Raw genomic sequence first — 19,717 nt, 5'->3', positions numbered from 1 at the left:
CATCTGGGTTCCTCTCCACATGTATAGCTGAGGCCACGTCTGTGTTTGTTGGTTAGGCACTAGTGTGGGGTCTTGGGCATCCCAGGACAAATGCCTGGACTAGTGCAAAGAGGTGGATGTTTCCAGAACCTTTCAGGGCACCAGGTGAGCCAGTCCTCGGGGTTCTGGCTTTTCCTGTGTTATCTGGTGGGGCCAGAACAGGGCAGAGCTGGAGCTCACTCACTAAGCGGGGGGGTCCTCTTTTTAAGTCCCCCAGGTGTTTCTCCTTGACCCACACTCTCAGCTGTGGGACTCTCAGTGTCACTGGTGACCCATCTGCTCCCACATGCACGCAGCGTTGCTGGTCTCAGGATGTATTTGTTAACTCTGGTCTCCGTTTTCTCTTCTGCCCGTGAGGCCAACCCATGACATCACCCCAGCAAGGGTAGCTGTGATGATTTAGGACAATGCCTCCAAATCTTTTTGGGGGACAGTCCCCATCAGCAAAGACCTCCTCACCTGTGGTTTACCCCAGTGCCAAGACCTTTGCCTATTTTGTGCATGACTTAACACCTTCTTGTCCTTCACTCTCTCAGTCACATTGACATGGATGAACTTCATTACTAATGGCAGTGGGTGACATTCCAAACAATTGCAATAGTCTGAAAACCATTTGGCTAGCTGTTGGATATCATTGGTTTATCCTACTCTCCTTGCAACGAGGAGCTTAGGTTTATCAGTCACACCCATCAAAGTGCTCCCGAGTCACTCCCATTCCTTTGTTTATCTGTAACCACTTCTACCAGTTTATCTGCTCTTCCTCTAATCAAACTCTGTTAATTGGTAAGGTCAGAACTTCCTAGGACACTGAATATTATAACATTGCCTTTCTCTCCTCTTTATGCCTTTTGAATAATTTACTTTAAAGCTATGTCTTTTTTGTACAGACACAAGAAGACAATATTATGTTTTTGTAACCTGGGACTTAATTGGCCTCGAATATTATTCCCTCCCGGGCATCTGTTTTCTCCACTTAAGCCTCAGTTGCCCTCAGTTCCTAGCACCCCAAAGCAGGGTCCCGACGAGGGACAGGAAGGATCCAGGGCAAGCAGTGAGTTATGTGCTACCCTGGCATCGAGATGGGCCTGGCCAAAGTGCCTAATTCTTAACTATAAGTTAAGAGCTTGATCATAGACAAATGCTGTCATGATCCAAAAGTAATGATGAGACTAGGACCCTGCTAGGGATAGGAAAGACTGTTCTGGCCTGAGCACTGTAGTCTGAGATTGAGATGGCCCCAGGAGAGCAATTCTATAAGCTTTAATGCATCTCTTATTGTGTCCATACAAAATGATTAATATTATGAATTCTTATATGTTTGCTGGCTGAGGAGAAGAGAAACACATTCATGGGACTCCGCCCTTGGGTGGATCCTCCTGCTGAAAGAGAATTAAGTCCTAGGAGAAGCATCCCCTGAGGGAAAGGAACCTTACCCTATTGCTGACCACACCTATGTGTATGCCCCAACCCCCTCATGCTGTGGAGATTTAACTAGGCTGTAAGAGTGGGTTGGGGGCCAGATCCACAGATCGAGTGAGAGAGAGAGAGAGAGAGAGTTCCAGAGAGGCAGAGAGAGAGAGAATGAAGTAGGATGGGGGAGGAAGAGGAGGAGGAGAATCAGAGGAGAATGGAGAAAGAAGTTTGGAATAAACTGCGATGAGACCAACCATCTTGGCTCCGTTCCTTCCTTCGCCTGCCACATCATCGCCATCAACCTCCCCGGGGTGGGGGAAGTGGCCGGAGACTACTGAACTCAGGTGGCGGGAGAGACAGCGCTGCTGCCCTAGGCCCTGTGCCTGGCCCGGTGCGGTGAGGCGCTCTTTCCTTTGCCCCGTGCTTTTCTTTTTATTTTTGTGTTTTACACAGCTAGCTTCTTAGATCTGAAAAAGTCCTCATTGGTGGGGGAGAGAGGGGGGCTGGGCCACACCCAGCAGTGCTCAGGGATCACTCCTGGCAGGCTTGGAGGACCATTTGGGGTGCTGGGGATCCAATGTGGATGGGTTGCGTGCAAGGTGAGCAGCTTCCTTGCTGTAGAATCTCTCCAGCCCTCGTTGTTTGCAGTGTTAATTTGGCTTTGGATCAGGTCTCAGTGTGGTTGAGTGCTGATGTTCATTGCAGTGAAATTTGGGATTTCTTTGCAGGAATCTTTCTCAGCAAAGCATTTCCTTGGAGGGGGTGGTGGTAGTGTACTTAAATTGATCCTATAAGTCAAAATTCCACCTATCCCTTCATTATGGAATTGTCATTTCCTTCAGGATGTCGTGCTTTGGGCTTATGAAACAGGGGCAAAAAAGTCTTTGTGTCAAGTCCTATATTCTTTTTATTTTGGATCTTGGGCCACACCCAGCAATGCTCAGAGGTTATTCCTGGCTCTTCACTCAGGGTTCTCTTCTGGCAGTGCTCTGCGGGACCATCTGGGATGCTGGAGATCAAATCTGGGTCTGCCATGTGCCAAGCAGTGCCTACCCCACTGAACCACTTCTCTGACCCCCTAAGTCCACATATCCTAATACATATATATTTGGTGTTGGGGCCACACCACACCTGTTGGTGTAGGGAGTGACTCGTGGGGCAGCCCTTTGGGGTCACTCCTGGCAGTGTTAGGGGCATCAGACAGTTGCAGGGATCAAGCTCTGGGCTCCCCCAGCACTCCAGCCCCTTGGACCATCTCTCCAGCCATGGTCCTAATTTTCCCTATAAAATGAAAGGGGTTGTGAAGATCTCTCCAAATTCCCGTTATCTCCGGTTATCTTCTTTCTCATAACTCTTTTCCTGAAGCTCCAGCAATAGGCAGAGGTAGTTGTATCAGTGAAAAATTTCCACCCAAGCAGAAGATTGGGAATGTGACCCTGCTTCTGACCTCCCCGGCTCTTCCCCTGCTGCCCACACCACCTGTCTCCCCTCGCTCGGCTTCATCTCCCCCTCCAGCCAGAGAGCAGGGCCAGAAAGCCTCAGTCATTTCTTTGAGCTCAGCTGCTGCTGTAATGCTTCCAGCTGAAATTCCATCTGGAGCTCATGTTTTCGGCCAGCTCCTCCTGTGAGAGCTGCCTCCCCTCCCTGCACCTCTCAGCCCTGCACCCCAGGGGACAGGGGCTGAGCTGAGGCAGAACTGGCCACTGAGGACAGAACTGGCCATTCGAATCCCCCAAGCCAGAGCCCTTTTTAGAGGCAGAACACCCTTGAGAAGCATCTGTGGGAGGCAGAGCTCTGCCAGGCCCTGGAACCAGCCAGGAGGGTCGAGGCCCGGCCTTCGCCGCCTCCTCCGCGCCCGTGCTCCGTGGAGGCGTTGCCGCTCAGACAGCAGCAAATGGTTAACTCCCCGCTGGAGAATGCTCTAGAGTTCGGGAGGTCTGTTCTCATAGGCTCTCAGTTCCTTCCTAAAATAACTCTGCGAGTCTTGTATTCTCACTTTACAGAGAAAGAAAGACGCTGAGTGGCGTTCCTAAGATCGCACCATAATTGGCAGAATCCAGGTCTTCTAAGCCCCAGACGGGCGTGTTTTTCTCCCCCTTTTCATCCCCCTGACACGTTCCTATTTTCTAGTTCCCTGCCTTGGGGGTCCAGGAAGTCCTCTGGTGACTAGTCACCCTTAATGATGAAATATTCTTGATTTACACAAGGCCAAGGTGTTGTTCCTCTGGTGCCCTCACCGCCAACACTATGTGATGACAGGAGCGGTGGATGATCACATGATCATGCACAGAGGGGCTGAATATTTGGTTCACTGGCAGAGTACATCTCTCACGTGTTTTGTGCTTCATCTATGGCATTGCAAAAAAATTTTTTTACATTTACAGTAACAATAGGAAGCTGCCTGTGGGTGTGATATTCTATGCATACCAAAGGCTCCTTCCCCGCATTTTTTTTTGCTTTTTGGGTCACACCCAGTGATGCTCAGGGGTTACTCCTGGATCTGCACTAAAGAATTACTCCTGGCAGTGCTTAGGGGACAGTATGGGATGCTGGGGATTGAACCTGGATAGGCTGCGCACAAGACAAACGCCCTTCCCGCTGGGCTATCACTCTGGCCCCTCCTTCCCCTTGTTGTCCATCAAATACTTGTTCTCAGTGACCAGCTAATGCTTCATTCCCTGGCATCTGAGGTTTCAAATGGAGGCCCGCTCTGGTTCACATTCACTCTGGTTTCTAAAAGCTTCTCCCAGACTCGTACTCCAAGAACATGCTTGGGAAGTGGGCCGAGGAGGGGGAACATGGGCGATGGGGCAGGAGGGGAGGACATGGGCGAGGGGGTAGGGAGACCCACAGGGAGAGGACAGTCCCGGGAGGTTCGAGGCAAGCGCTCCGGTGGCTGGGCAGGTCTCGGAACACCAAGAGCTCCCCAGGGGGATTTAAGGGGAGGATAAGCACACTTCGTCCCCATTCTAGGGCCAGTAGTCAGCTCGGGTGGGGTGGGGGGTCAGGACCAGCGGCCACTCCAAGACTGACTCAGCACTGGAGCCTGGAACATCCTCTGAAAGCCACAAAGCCGCTTCAGCACCAGAGACAGCGCCCTGGGTCCGGGTGAAACTCCGCGGGGTCCCCCTTGCGCTGACCTTTCTACTATGTCCAGTGTCCTGTCTCCTGGTGAGCTGTGCTGGAGCCAGGCCCGGCCTGCTGGGAGGGTTGGCCGCTCTCTGTCTCCCTCTCAGCTAGGAAGCGTTTTCTTCCTCCGTCTGCTCTGGGCTTGCAGTCTTGCTCTTCTTCCAGTTGCTGGAGCCCTTTGTCTCTCATCCCCTCTGCCCTGTTTCGTCAGAAAGAGGAAGATCTTGTGCCATGGCTTCACTGCTGCCCCTAGAGGAATCTTGTTCATCTTGGTTTCTGCCCGTCTTTTCTTTCCCGGGATGTCTGGCTCTGTGCACACACGTGAATGCCCCCGTCTCCTGTTCTTCCCGGCCAGTCCGTGGAGCCGGGAGCTGAGGGGCAGCCTGGGAATGTTGTCGCTTGTGGGGGTTTTGAGTCAAGATAGGCCCCAAGCAGGGCAGAGCGTCAGGGCAGCTACAAACGGTGCTCTGGCAGGCTCTTGCTCTGCACCTGTGAAAGGACCCCCAGAGTCTAGCTCACATTCCTCCCCCTGCAAAGACTCAGAGCAGACCCCTAACTTCTTTCAGCCTGCCTTCTCTCTCATTTATTTTGTTTTGGGGTCACTCTGGTGGTACTCAGGGATGACTCCTGGCTCTGTGCTCAGGAATCACTCCTGGTGGTACTCAGGGGACCACCTAAGGTCTCAGGGATTAAACCCGGGTTGGGGCGGGTTCCAGGTCTCACCCATACATGTTCTCCGGCCTGAACTGTAAGGAGACTACACATAGCTCATGGAACAGCCATGGGATCCCTGCTGATAAATTGTGCTGTATTGATACTTGGTCACCGATAGCACAAAACCTTTTGCACAAGGGAACCGGCCTCTTGGATTCCTGCTCACGGCAGACTCTGAATGGCAAGCCTGAGGCTTTGACGATTCAGAGGGACACTGGTCAGCAGGTTTTGGCCAGAGGTGTGACTCTTTGGAGAGCACTTGCCTTGCATCATAAAAATAACCCTCAAGCCCTGGAGGGACACTTGTCATCCTGCTTTGAGTTGGCTCTTGCCAGTGGCTGCCACCCTGATAGACGCCCTGGGCTTCTCGTGCAGCTGCAGGGCTGTGGGGGTCCACAACGAGCCAGGAGCCCTCCTTACCTCCGGTCACCCCACTCTGCAGAAGTCTGGGGGCGTGGTTCTGACTCTCTGCTCGATTCACTCCCTTTCTGTCCCTTCCACTGACCACTGCCCTGTCTGGCAGATGAGCTCAACCTCCTTCTTCCGCTCTTTCCCCTTTTGTTTTGTTTTGTTTGGGGGCCATACCAGGCAGTGCTCAGAGCTGATTCTTCGCTCTGTGCTCAGGGATCACTCCTGGGTAGGGGGCTCGCTCAGGTGACCATATGTGGTGCCCGGGATTGACACTGGATTGAGTACCTACCTCCCTGCTGTACTGTCGTTCAGGACACACTCACCTGCCTTTGGATCAGAACAATCTGGGACGGGGGCAGAAGAAACTGTGGGTATCTGGGGTGGGGGCAGGAGAAACTGTGGGTGAGCTGAGAGGTGCCATTTGCTTAAGGGTAGATTTCCAGGAGTGTGTTTAGTGATTTTTTTTTCCTGAAAAGGAGACAGTAGCCAAATTCAGTTTAGGAAACTTTGTTTTGGGATTTCTTTTGTTTGTTTGTTTGTTTGTTTGGGGGCCACTTTGGAAGTGCTCTGGGGTTAATCCTAGCTGTCCACTCAGGAATCACTCCAGGTGGGCTCAGGGGACCAGATGGGGTGTCGAGGATCAAACTGGGGTTAACTGTGTGCAAGGCAAGTGCCCTGCCTGCAGTACGATCTCTCTAGCCCCATTTGTTTTAGAATTTCTAAGGGAGACGCCTGGGCAATAGAACAGTGGGTAGGGCCCTTTGCCTTGCACTCGGGCAATCTGGATTCGATCCTCAGCATCCCATATGGTTTCCCGAGCACTTCCAGGAGTAATTCTTGAGTTCAGAGCCAGGAGGAACCCCTAAGCATGACTGGTTATGACCCAAAAAGGAAAAAAAAGGACTCTCTAAGGGAACTCACTTTGTATTGTCCCTGAGAAGGGCTCCCATCCCCCCCAACCCCCTAACTCCGTGGCCAGTACAGTTTCTGCTTGGAAACCCAGAGGAAACTTTAGAGCTCTCATCCTTGTCTTGTCACGTCCTGTGGCTTCTGGACAATCGTACTGTTTGTCTCCACAGCCGCATCGTCCTCTTCTCTCTTTGCAAACGGGCATCCTCTCTCACACAGACCTGATGGCGTGGCGGGAGGGCATCAGCTGCCCTCTGTCAGGGGTTACTGCTGCGAGGTCCCCAGGAAAGGGTTGCGAACCCCAGGAGATGGTGCAGAATCTGGATGAGCTTCCAGGAAGTGCGCCAAGCTGCCACCAGCCTGATATGGAAGCCATCACCCCAGATGGCAGGGCGGGGAGTGGAGGGGCGCGTGGGTCCTTGGTGATACTGCCAAGCCTCGGGATCAATCAATTCTGAAACTTGCACTTCTCCCAGCCTTCCTGTTGTGTGAGAGCTGAGCTCCGTATTGATTGAGCAGGGGTTTCTATTCCCTGTACCTAACACCCTTCAGATGCTCTCGGGTCATTTGTTAAAGACAAATGAATCCACGGAGCCCACCAACCGCCCCTCTCACTCATTGGAGATTCCTGAACCAGCCCTGGTTGCTGGGTCTGGCCTTCCTGGTGACCTCTCCCCTTGGTCAGGTGGACTTCAGGTGGCCTCGCCAGAAGACTCACCTGCCAGTTGGTGAATTCCATTTTATTTTATTAAAAAAAACCCCTTGTTATTGAGTCACTGTGAGTTATAGAGTTACGAAGTGATTCCGATGGGGATTCACGAGTGCTCACTTTCCTCCACTGATGTCTCCAGTTTCCGGCCCGCCCGCCTGCCTCTCTGCGGGCACTATTCTCTCCCCAGTGGGCACTGGGATTTACAGTCCTGTACTGGCAGAGAATCACGCATGCCCCTTCCCCTCCTCTCAACACCTAGTCCTTGTCCTAAGTTGTTGGGGACTGCTCAGGACCCTGAACAAAAGAGGACCCCGAAACCTTTACTCTGGACAAACCGGAAAATTCCATTACCAGCTTTGCATAACCTGAGGCACAGGTGCCCTTGTGACAAAGGAAATAGCTAAACTCAAGAAGTAAAAGTAGCCCAGGGCAGTTAACTGAGAGACCCCAAAAAGCCCGTAGAGTGCCTTCCGTTACACTAAAAGCTTTGTGCATTCCTCCTGACAGATGCTCCTGCCAGATAAACCCTTGCCTTCCTCTCCCCACTATTTCTCAACCTACTCTTGGAGAATGTTGTAAGCCCACCAAAGTACGCCCCGAACCTTTCCTTATTTGGTCTGAGAAGACACTTCCCTGATGATTGACAACTTATGTACCAACCCCCTGCTAAGAAAAGTATAAAACCAGCATGGCTGTTAATAAAGTTGCTCTTGATCGGCATGTGTCGTCTTGAGCCCCTATTTATTATCCTCACTAGTTTTATTTCAGATCGGGACTGCTCTTAGAATCCACCCAATTAGGAGCGCTTTCCACTGTTGTCTCTCCGTGGGCCGGAGAGATCTCCGGGGGAACGCGCACTAAGTGACCCTTTCTCCGTCTATCATTATCTCAGCGGTCCTTTCCCTGACCTATCCCACTTCTACCCACCCCCCAATTTTCTTTCTTTCTTTCTTTCTTTCTTTCTTTCTTTCTTTCTTTCTTTCTTTCTTTCTTTCTTTCTTTCTTTCTTTCTTTCTTTCTTTCTTTCCTTCCTTCCTTCCTTCCTTCCTTCCTTCCTTCCTTCCTTCCTTCCTTCCTTCCTTCTTTCTTTCTTTCTTTCTTTCTTTCTTTCTTTCTTTCTTTCCTTTTGCGTCACACCTGGCAATGCACAGGGGTCACTCCTGGCTCTGCACTCAGGAATCACTCCTGGCAGTGCTCAGGGAACCATATGGGACGCTGGGAATCGAACCCGGGTTGGCCACGTGCAAGGCAAACGCCCTATCCGCTGTGCTATCACTCCAGCCCTTATTTTTATTTTTGAATGTTTTGTTTGCTTCTGTGGTGCCTAGGGCTTGCTCCTGGCTCTGTGCTCACTCCTGGAGGGACTCGGGAGACCATATGGAGTGCCGGGGATCGAACGCAGGTCACTATGTACAAGATAAGAGCCCTCCCCGCTGCACAAAGGCTCCAGACATGGCTTCCACCTGAGGTCAGTTCCTGATCAGATTCTTCTCATGGCTAACTTGTTTGCCTGATGCGTGGTCTTGACTGTGTTTGGGCAGCTGGCGTGACCTTTCATTTTTTCACATGAAGATAGGGTGAAGAATTTCAGGGCTCCTCGAAAGGCATTTTGGGCAGTCAAAGAAACTCCTTAGAAAAGGCTTCTGGTGGCCATGTTAGTTAATCTTTAGGGTGACACAGTAGAAAGGTCCCATGTCCTCTCTAGCAGCTGGCCAGTCCCCTGACACCATGGCACCCCTCTCCACTCCTGGGCATGGTCTCCTAGGGGGTGGGAATGAGGGCACAGGGAAAGGGGCGGCTGCTGATTCCCTGATGCCCACTCCCACAGATGGACGATTGGTGGGCTCTCCCTGGAGTCAGAGACCAAGAAGAAGAACAGATGGGGAAACTGAGGGACTAAAGACACTGCAAGGAGATTGTTTTTCTACTCCCAACAGGGTGAACCCAAAACTGATGAAGGAATCATTCCTGTATCCTGAGGGTGGGGGTGGTGTGGGCATCAGCGCTGGGCTTCAAAGATGACCTTAGCTAGCCACAGTGACTTCCAGTTTTAACACAAGCTGGGTGAAAGATAGGAGGTGACAGGCACAGACAGCAAGAGGAGTTGTCACTGATTTCACAAATGTTCAACTGGAAGCTCTGATAACAGTCTAGAGAGGCAGGGGCAGGGCTCTGGTGGGCCAGGAAAACTGGGCCTGGGGACAATGGTCCCCACACCCTTCATCTTCGCTGTGACTTGTTACTCAACTGAGACTCTAGTTCTTGATATTCACATGTCCTGTGAGGACTCAGGCCCCCGTTTCATAACAAGGAAACTGGAAGTCAGGTACTTTGGACTCTTACTATCTCTTAGCTTAATTGAGATGCACCCATTTTAAGTGCATAATTTGAGCACTTTTAGTGCATTTCAGTTAGGCAACCATCACCACTGTGACTTAAACATTTTCATCATCTCCCTAAGAAGCCTTGACTCATTAGTCCAACCCCCCAGGTCCCCCTGGTCATTGTCCAAAGGATTCCACTCAGTCCCCATGGGGGCCGAATGGCTCCAGGGTTTGAGCACTTATGACTCCTGCGTTATTAGAGAATTATTTATTTAGCTCGCTCAGCCCAATGAACTCTGAGACTGAGTTTGACAAGACAGGTAAGCAGACGGTCTTATTTAAATCTGAAGGTGAATTCCTGATGACTTTTACTAAATTGTGTCTACTGTGCTCAATTTTACATAATCTGATTGTGATAGAATGTTCTGGATTTGTACTCTGAGATTATTTCTCTCCTATATTCACACACTGGCCAAAGTGGGAGACATTGGAAATTTCACATAAAATTTCCTTATATTTGGACCGAGAGATGAAAGCAGAGATTCACAGATGAACCAACAAATAACACAACATCCTCTGAATTAAAAAAAATTGGTTTTGGGGCTGTACTCAGGGCTTACTCCTGGTTCAGTGCTCAGGGATTCACTCCTGGTGGGACTCAGGCTCATATGTAGGGCTGGGGATCCAACCTGGATCATCTGCGTGGGAGGCAAGCTCCCTACCCACTCTTGTATCTCTCTGACCCCACAACACAACACCCTTAGGCACACCTGCAAATGTGGAAATCGATGATTAACTCAGCACTCTACCAGGCCACTGTTCTATCTCCTCACTGAGTGATTTAGCCAAGGTAGCCATTAGGATGTGCTCTTCCCGAACAATAGAATTTCCCCCAAATCCCTTTGTCTTGAGAATCAGTGAATGAAACTTCAACCGTATTTTAAACATCGACAAACATGAGGCATGGAACCCCAAACAGAGCATTCAACAGTTTCCAGATGTCTGTACTATAAAGCAAGAGATCTTCTGGTATTTGACTTTAAGTAAACCAGGACAGGAAATCAGAGAGTGTTGGATTGGGAATAAGTTTACCCAACTGTTCTCATCCCTGAGACTGAGTATGTGAAGTCCCTTTTCTAAAATCACACCTTTGGAAGAAGGCTGAGGGTTAAACCCAGGTCTGCCTGATGCCAGAGAGCATTTCTTTGCGCTCTACCCAAGAGCTGGAAGCATGAAGCAGATGTGAGGGGTTCAAGTTCCTTCTCCCACTGCAGCAAAGGGGATCCCAATGCCTAGAGGCTACATTTCCCACTGTACCTGTTTTCAGTTTGGGGGCCACACTCAGTGTTGCTAAGGGACTACTCAAAGACTCTGTGCTCTGGGATGCTGAGGGGCCACACACTTGGCCCCCCTGAGCTGTCTCCCCAGGCTCTTCAGAAGGGCAAGACGCAGAAATTCCTTCCCTTCGGTTTGCTCATTCTCACTGGGATTCCTTAATTCCCAAAGACGCCAGAGAGCAGTTGGGTGAGGGTCCAGGGTTTAAGGGACAATCCATGCCCCCCACCCAAATTCCCACCTCCAGGCGACAGTGTCTGGGGCAGGCTGCTCCGCCTTTCCTGCCAGACAGGAGTGAAACAAAGAGGAACAAGATCAGACACCCTGAGACCATGCCCCTCACTCTGATCTCGCCCTCAACAGCCCCCGTCTCTTCTGGGCGCTCCCCACAATATCCTGCAGAGAAGAATGAAATCACGTCTGAGGAAGGAACTGAATTTCTTGGAGCAAGAAGCTAAATGACTCCAAGGGCTACAAGTGCCATTATCAGCCATTTCTAATCCGGATTCAAGCACCAGATTGAGTTTGTCTTCTAAAGAACTGGTCAGCTCTCGAATCAAAGAGCAGAGGCCTCTTATTTTGCTCTTCTGGGCTTTCGAAGGGTGATGAGAACTCCAAAAGCCATGGCAACGGGAGCGGCGGAAAACCCATCCCGGAAAAGTGGGCCAGAGAGGGCCCCGAGGAGCCACGGCCCCCCACAGCCCAACCTCCTCCAGGCAGCTGCGCTTCTGGGCATTGCTGGGAGCTTGCAATGTGGATGTGCTCAGTCCTGCTACAAACTGGCCAGGCCCCCAGGCCCCTGGCTGCTGCCCCCCACCCCCGCGCGCTGTACCCCAGGCAGGTGGAGGGGGAGCGTGCAGAAGCAGCGGCAGTATCTGATGTTCAGCTTGGAGAACTCTCCGCCCCTCTGTTAAGTTGGATTTCTTCACCCTGCTCTGCCCCTCCCCCACCCCCCCGCAGTTCTCTGCTGATGTGGTTTGTCCCTTTGTAAATTATTTTTCCGTGGTGGTACACAGGGCTTATTGCTGGCTCATGCTCAAGGAGTGGCCCTCAACAGTGCTCAGGGGACCGTGCGTGGTGCTGGGGAGTCAAACCAAGGCCAGCATCATGCAAGGAGGGTTTGAAGTCCCGTGACCTCCTGTGCTGGTTCTCCAGCTCGGGCTTGTCTTTCTGGAGGGAGCTGGGGTGAGCAAGGGCCCCTCTGCCAGACTTGTGTAAAATTTGGGGGAGTCAAGTCTGAATCTTTGTGCTGCTCTTCTCTGCTTAGGAGGGAGACAGTGGAGAGAAGATTTGCAGGTGGAGCACCAGGGCTGGCACCCCTGGGTCCCGGCAGGCCTGATTCCTCATCAGAGACATCCCATGCATTCAGCCCCTGGCCACTCGGATGGCAGCAGGCTGAAAGCTCTTTTGGAAAAACACAAAAATTAAAAACCGGAACTGCACATTTGTGTTTTGGTTGCCCTGGCTCAGATTCCTGAGGACAGGACCCTGTTCTGAGGCCCCTTCTTGGTGGAGATTCGAATCGGGGTGTGTCAGCCCAGCGAGGTGGTTGCTGATGGCAGGGCTCTGAGTAAACAGTGGGGGCCGAGCACGCACCCCCTTCTGACCTCAGCCAAGGACTGGCCGCCACAAAGCAGAAATGAGTAGGGCACAGGGGACCCCCCTTGGTGCCCCCCACCCTCAGTCCCAAAGCCAAGGTGTGACAACAAGAGGCTGAAACTTTTCCACTCTCACCTTCTGCTTTGGGGTCCAGTGTGAGGTGGGACCCAGTTGGATCTCAGGGCGAGGCCTCGAGCAGGCTGCCCGCCCAGGCTGGCCCGTGGCTACGGCCACTTCCGGTCCTCCTGCGTCTCCACCAATGAGAGCATGTCAGGGAGGCTGGCCGGTGGCCCACTGAGGGATGTTTTTTGATCAAGATTTATTGAGCGCCTCTGGGATTGGAGGGCCTTGTTCATGTCAATAGCAAATGGGACAGGAGCCGGTCCTTGTGCCCCGAGTGCGCGGGAATAGGGGACGGGCAGTAGAACACAGAGAAAGTCAGACTGGTTTTGTTTTCAAGTCCTGCCAGGCTGTGCTGGGAACTGAACTCCTGACTCTTCAGGGGTCACTTCTGGTGGGTCTCTGGGGAACCTGTGTGGATTGAACCCAGGTTGGCTGTGCCAGCCCAGAAAGTCATATTTTTTTTCTGCACTGTATAACTTTAAAAAATTTAAATTAATTCTTAAAAACTCCTTTACATTTAAAATATTTTTTTTTTGCTTTTTGGGTCACACCCAGCAATGCTCAGGGGTTACTCCTGGCTTTGCACTCAGGAATTGCTCCTGGCAGTGCTTGGGGGACCATATGGGATGGCGGGGATCGAACCCGTGTCGGCTGCGTGCAAGGCAAACGCCCTACCAGCTGTGCTATCGCTCCAGCCCCCAACATTTGAAATATTTTAAAATAAAAAATATGAAGGCACTGTGGTTTCCATAGTTCCTCAGAGTTGAGTTCAGGTGTGAGGTCCCAGCACTGTGGGGACGGCACTCCAGCAGGGTCCCTCCTGTCCAGTGTCCCTCCCGCCCCCCAGCCTGTGGTATATGCAGATACATCACCCTCCTGCCGAGACCCCTGCCCTGCCCCGCTCACCCCTGTCACCTCTTCTTACTACCCCCCTGCCCTGGCCTCATTTCTATTATCTAGGGTTAAGGGGGACCTGGTACCTTTGATCCCACATCCCTCCTTCAGTTATTCTTCTATATTCCACAGATAAGCTATTTGTCCCCCTGACTCACTTCCCTTCACGTGATTTCCTCCAGTTCCAGCCAAGTCAGAAAGCCAAGTCTTCAGAGACTATTTCAGGAATCGGGACACAGAAAGAAGGCGTAACCCAGGTTTTGACTGGTGTGGAGGAGGCTGTAATTAAAATAGGTCACATTTATTTATTTGGAGGGGAGCGTGTTTGGGCCATACCCAGCAGTGCTGATGGGTTATCCTGGATCTGTGCTCAGGGGGCCATAGGGGATGACGTGGATCAAATCTGGGCCTGCCATGTACAAGGCAAATGCTCTACCTGCTGCACTATTGCTCCGGCCCCTAAAATAGGTCACTTCTAAACTAAGGCGGGCAGGACACTGATTGGTCAAAGTGAGACTGTTATTTAGAATATAACTGCATATTAATAGTCACAAAAATGGCCTTTAATGATACTATTCATTTGTGCTACTTGTTTGTTAATAATTAATAAATGAGCCATCATCTGTTCATTTTTTTTTAATTCCTAAAGGCTTATGCATGCTGTGCGTCTGCCTGCCTGTCCAAATTTCATTGTCTAAGGCTCCTGTTTTCTTCCCGATTTCTTCCCAGTCACCTGGGAATTTTCCATCCTGGACTCCAGCCCACTAACCCCCTCCCCCGCCCGGGCGGCCCCTCCCCCGCCTGCCGAGCCAGCTCCCAGTCAGCCCCTGGGTTTTAGCCGGCCTGGGACAAATGGACTGGAACTGCCTCAGCCTGGAGATGTGAGAGCCAGGAAGAGCCGGGCAGGGGGCAGAGTGGGAGCCCCTCATGGGCACTTCCCTCCTTCCCAAAGTGTGTGGGTTCTGGGGACCACAGCTGCAAGCCTGTGTCACCAGCTGGGGTCCCCACCTGATGAAGGGGATCCCTCAAGGACGGGTGCCCGGCTGCCAACCTCTGCTTCTTCTAAGGATGACGGTGACTTGAGATGTCCTGGGATCCCAAGGTCCTTGGGAGCGCTGACGGGCCAGGTGATGACACAAGCAGTTACCAGGACCAGAGCCCCCAGCTTCCCTTCCAGAAGAAAGGGTTTCTGTTTTCCTTGGGGGACCGGTGACGAGAGTGCTGCCTTGCCCGACAGACCCAGACTGTGATCACACCAGCGCCCCTCTCTGTGATGGACTGAATGACAGTGACGTAATGGCTCTGAGCCACACCTACACCCCTCGGTCTCTGTGGTATGGCAGGACCTCCAAGTGGCAGCCCTGCTGAGCCCAGAGGGCTGGAGGTCCTTGAGGGCCTCGCTGATGGCTGAACATCCTTTCAGACCCCCGAGGCAGGAGCACATCTCTTGGCATCCTGCTGACGCATATTTGACCCGAGTCTATTTGCATTGGAATCTCCTGCCTATAATCTCTCAGTTTCCACAGCTTTATTGGTATTTTTGATTGGTCTATTGATTGGGGCACCTCCTGTAGTGGGGAGGGGTCCCCTTCAATGGTCAGCACTGGTCAGTCACTCATTTTGTGTTTAGTTTAAACTGGAGAGTATCTTACTTGCCTAGGGGATAGTTCGTGTACAATCAGCTATGCCTGTTAAACTGTTAGCAAGTTCTCTCAGACCTCTTTCATTAAGGCATAAATTGTTTTCCTTTAAAATAAATTGGTTTGGGGCTGGAGCGATAGCACAGCGGGTAGGGCATTTGCCTTGCACGCGGTCGACCCGGGTTCGATTCCCAGCATCCTATGTGGTCTCCTGAGCACCGCCAGGAGTGATTCCTGAGTGCAGAGCCAGGAGTAACCCCTGTGCATCGCCAGGTGCGACCCAAAAAGCAAAAAACAAAAACAAAAACAAATTGGTTTTGGGGCCATACTCGGTGGTGCTCAGAACTTCCTCCTGGCTCTATGGCCAGGGTTCCCTCCTGGTGGGGCTGGGGGGAAGGGGGTGGATGGAACCCGGGCTGGCTGTGTGCAGGGCCGAACCAGGCTGACTGTGTTTGGGACAAGTGCCCCCTGCTGGATCTGTTCTCTGGCCCATGAGCCCTCCTCCTTTTTTGTTTTGGGGCTCTCCCAGGCAGTGCTCAGGGCTTCCTCCTGGCTTGGTGCTGAGTGGTCACTCCTGGTGGTCTTGGGGGACCATCAATGGTGCTGGGGATCAAACCTGGGCTGGCCACATGCAAAGCCAGCATGCTCCTTGCTGGACTGTCCCTTTGGCCAGCCATGAATCCTATTTTATGGCAGGGGGAGCAGTATTATACAGGGAAGGGAGCACTGGGGCGGGGAGGACCAGGATGCAGTGTGGGGACTCTTACTGGGGCTGTACTCAGTAAAACTCAGGGTCCATCACTTGAGCCCCATTCCCAGGCTCATGGACCTCACTCTTGAGACTTTCTTCACTCGCCTGCCTCTTGCCTCCCGCAGGTCCTTGTCACATCCCTCTGGGAGGAGAGTTTCAACCTATGGATTTTGGGGACACAACCACCAGGTCCCCAACATACCTCTGGGCCGTGCATGTGCTCCTGTTGCCTTGCCAAGGTGCCTGATGGGGGATATAGGGAAGAGTGGACAATGGTCAGTGCAGCTGAGGTAGGGGACAGCGGAATGAGTGCACAGCAGTCATGCAGCTGAGATGGGGAGTATTGGGATGAGTGGACAGTGGTCAGGGCAGCTGAGATGGGGGATACTGGAAGGAGTGGACAGCGGTCAGGGCAGCTGAGATAGGAAGTATTCGGATGAGTGGACAGCGTCAGGGAAGCTGAGATGAGGGATACTGGGACTAGTGGACAGTGGTCATGCAGCAGAGGTGGGGGGCACTAGGATAAGTGGACAGCAGTCAGTGAAGCTGAGATGGTAGATACTAGACAGCAGTCACACAGCAGAGCACACGGTCCCTGCAGGGTATCCCTGTTCCACCCCTTGCAAACAGCCTGGTGGTGGAGGAATGGCCCTGACTCCAGTTCCAGAGCTGCCCCCCTGCCCACCTGGGCATCTCCCCAGGCTCCTTGTGTGTGTCCTTCATGCTTCTGTGGAAATCGGAGCTGGATTCGTGCCTTTAAACAGAGAGAATTGGACTAGCTGCAAATGTGCTCAAGGTTGCTGAATTCTTGCCTCTCCTGGGAGTCTCTCTCAAGACCCCATGGAGCCGCTTGAGCACTGCCAGAGTTAGGTCCTGAGCACAGGGCCAGGAAAAGCCCCTGAGCACCGACGGATGTGCCCCCCCCCCCAAAAAAAAGAATAGGTCTACAGGATCCCATGTCCGTGCAGACACTCGAGGGGGGCATCCACACGCTGAATTAGAATGGTTGGTTCTCAGGCACGATGAGGGGCAGGGCCCAGGCTGGGCTGTACTTGGCTGAGGGTGACGGGCCACAGATGGAATGCCCAGCAGAGGTCACTGCCCGCAGAGGCTGGCAGCCCACCCTGGATGGCCACGCGCTGCTCGCTGAGAGCAGAAGCTCCCGTCCCAGTGTTCCTGGAACCGGTTCAGGTACAGCTCTGACGTGTGCTGTGTGCTGTACATGAAGGTGGCCAGCAGCTTCTGCCTGCCCCAGAAGGCCACCCTAGGGGACGCCATCAAAAAGAAAGAAGGAAAAACACAGGCATTGTTGCCAGCCAGGCTGCGCGAGGCAATTGCTATGCCTCCCAGTGCAGAGACCAGCACACGTCCGAGAGGGGAACATCTGGGAGAGAAAGCCCAGGACGGAAGTGGACATCAGTTTGATATCATTGACACCGAGCACTTGATGAACAGGAATTAAAAGTCCAATTTATTTTCTTGTGTTCTGTGAAGAACAGCATGCAAAACATATTCCAAGCAACAACCAATCAAAAAGCTAGAGAGCTGCTCCAGGAAGCCAAGCTGGGGTCCCTACTCTCTGCTGGACTCTACTGGACTAGACCCCAAGCCTCCGAGAAACAGTGGCTCGGGGAATATGGGGTGTGGCTTCCAAGCAGAGTTTGAGGGTCTGGGATGGTGCCAGGCCCCGTCGGCTTTGCGCCTGCAGGAACGGGGGATGAAGCGTGAGTGCTCGAGGAGGCCAGCCTTACTGGGTGGGGGATTCCAGGCTTTCTGATTTCTGGATGATTTTTTTTTTTTTTTTTTTTTTTGCTTTTTGGGTCACACCCAGCGATGCTCAGGGGTTACTCTTGGCTCTGCACTCAGGAATTACTCCTGGCCGTGCTTGGGGGACCATATGGGATGCCGGGGATCGAACCCGTGTCGGCCGCATGCAAGGCAAACGCCCTCCCCGCTGTGCTATCGCTCCGGCCCCATGGATGATCTTGTTTTGTTTGGCATGTTTTCTTTGGCCAAAGGGGACCCAGAGAGTGTTCTCTGGGTCTGAGGACGTGACTGCTTTTCTCTGTTGGGCCAGCTGGGTATGAATTTCAGAGCATTTTGGGAGGAAGCGGCTCCTGGAATTTGGGGTTACCTGTGGCCTGGTTGCAGACCCTGTTGCTCTGGGGAATCAGGAAATCCTCTGGGCTCAGAAAGAGACATCACATGATCACCCTAAACTTTCTGGGTGGGGAGTTCAAGGATATTCTGGTGGGAGTTTCCATGGCAACCTGGGGTGAGGTTCCGTGGCACCCTGGTGGAAGAAATCTCAGGAAAGATTCCTGAGGGTGCTTGAGGGACCCCATGCAGTGCTGGAGATTCGATCCAGGCTCAGCTGCATGGAAGATAAATAGCCCAGGTGGGGCGTGAGTCAGGGAGGAAGGGCCAGAGGGGCTCCGAGGGGCTCTGCTGCCCAAGTGCCCTCTGCTCAGCTGCAGCTCACAGCCTTTGTTTGCATGTGATTCTGGATTTTGGTGCCACACCTTGGGGCTATTCCCAGTAGGGTTGGGGGGTGGTGGTGTCACTCCCTGAGGTGCTCAGGGGACCAGAACCATAAAGCAAATGCACTAGCCCGTTGAACCATGTCCCCAAACCCAATTTTTCTTTTTCTTTTTTTTGAGTCACACCTGGCGATGCACAGGGGTTACTCCTGGCTCTACACTCAGGAATTACTCCTGGCGGTGCTTCAGGGACCATATGGGGTGCTGGGAATTGAACCCGGGTCAGCTGTGTGCAAAGCAAATGCCCTCCCCACTGTACAATAGCTCCAGCCCCCAGACCTACATTTTACTTCATTATGCAGTGCTGGGGATTGAACCCACGACTCCTGGACTCCAGCCCTTTGAACTACTTTGGCACCGAAAGGCTCTTTTCAGAGGAAAGTGGAGGGAGAGAAGGGACTTCATCCCGTCCGAGACTTCCAGGATGAAACCCCAACGGGCCTGAGTCAGATGGACTTCCTGCTCTCAGGAGCACAGACCAGGATGTCCTGCTAGCCTCCAGATCCTGCTCCCTCCCTCCCGCCCCCCAACCCCCAGCCCTCATCGCCCTTTCTTTTCTTGTCCTGCTGGGCATGCGGGGACATTAGTCTGGCTCTGGGATCAAGTGACACAAGTTGGAATGTTTTCTAAAGCAGTCTGTGGCAAAGAGTGTCTGTCTTGCAGAGCAGAGACTCAGAATCTGGCCCCGCACCGAGCCGGCTCTGGGGCCCTGTGTTCCCATGGTGAGCTCAGGAGCACTGAGCCAGGGGTGTGTGACCAGAGCATCACGACAACCCAAGTTGGTGAACGAGCAAGGGAAGGAGAGGAAAGTTTCTGCTTTCTGGCTCTCAGGAAAGAGGGGTGTGACAGATGACAAAGGGCAAATAAATGCTCCACAATTAGATATTTTCCTGGCCACAGAGACCAGTCTCTCTAATAGAAAGGATATTGCTGATAAAAATCCAGATTTTAGGTAAGAACGGCCCCCCCCCAATTTTCTCTTTGGGTGGTGTGTTTTGCAGGGCACCACACTTGGAAGTGCTCAGGGCTCGGTCCTGGCAGTGCTCAGATGCCCCTCTGTGGTCTGGGGACTGAACCGGGACCAAGGTGCATGCAAGGTGACTGCCCTCATCCTGTGCTATCTCTTTGGCCCCAAACCTCCCAATTTTCATTCCTCTAGGTAGACAAAGTGGTAAAAGTTTCTC

At 52.4% G+C, this 19,717-nt stretch overlaps 1 protein-coding gene across 1 annotated transcript in view; it reads right to left on the bottom strand.

The window, feature by feature from the left end:
• Positions 1 to 19,717, bottom strand: part of LOC129402217 (uncharacterized) — a 54,048-nt gene that overhangs the window by 19,455 nt on the left and 14,876 nt on the right. Inside the window, exons 3-4 of the mRNA XM_055127806.1 lie at positions 17,117 to 17,257; positions 6,030 to 6,081 (exon numbers count right to left, since the gene is read on the bottom strand). Of these exons, the coding sequence (XP_054983781.1) occupies positions 6,030 to 6,081; positions 17,117 to 17,257 (193 nt within the window). The remainder of the gene's footprint in view (positions 1 to 6,029; positions 6,082 to 17,116; positions 17,258 to 19,717) is intronic.

Source organism: Sorex araneus, chromosome 1 (genome assembly GCF_027595985.1).
Source record: "Sorex araneus isolate mSorAra2 chromosome 1, mSorAra2.pri, whole genome shotgun sequence".
NCBI classification, from domain to species: domain Eukaryota; kingdom Metazoa; phylum Chordata; class Mammalia; order Eulipotyphla; family Soricidae; genus Sorex; species Sorex araneus.
This window is presented reverse-complemented; position numbering and strand designations above follow the sequence as displayed.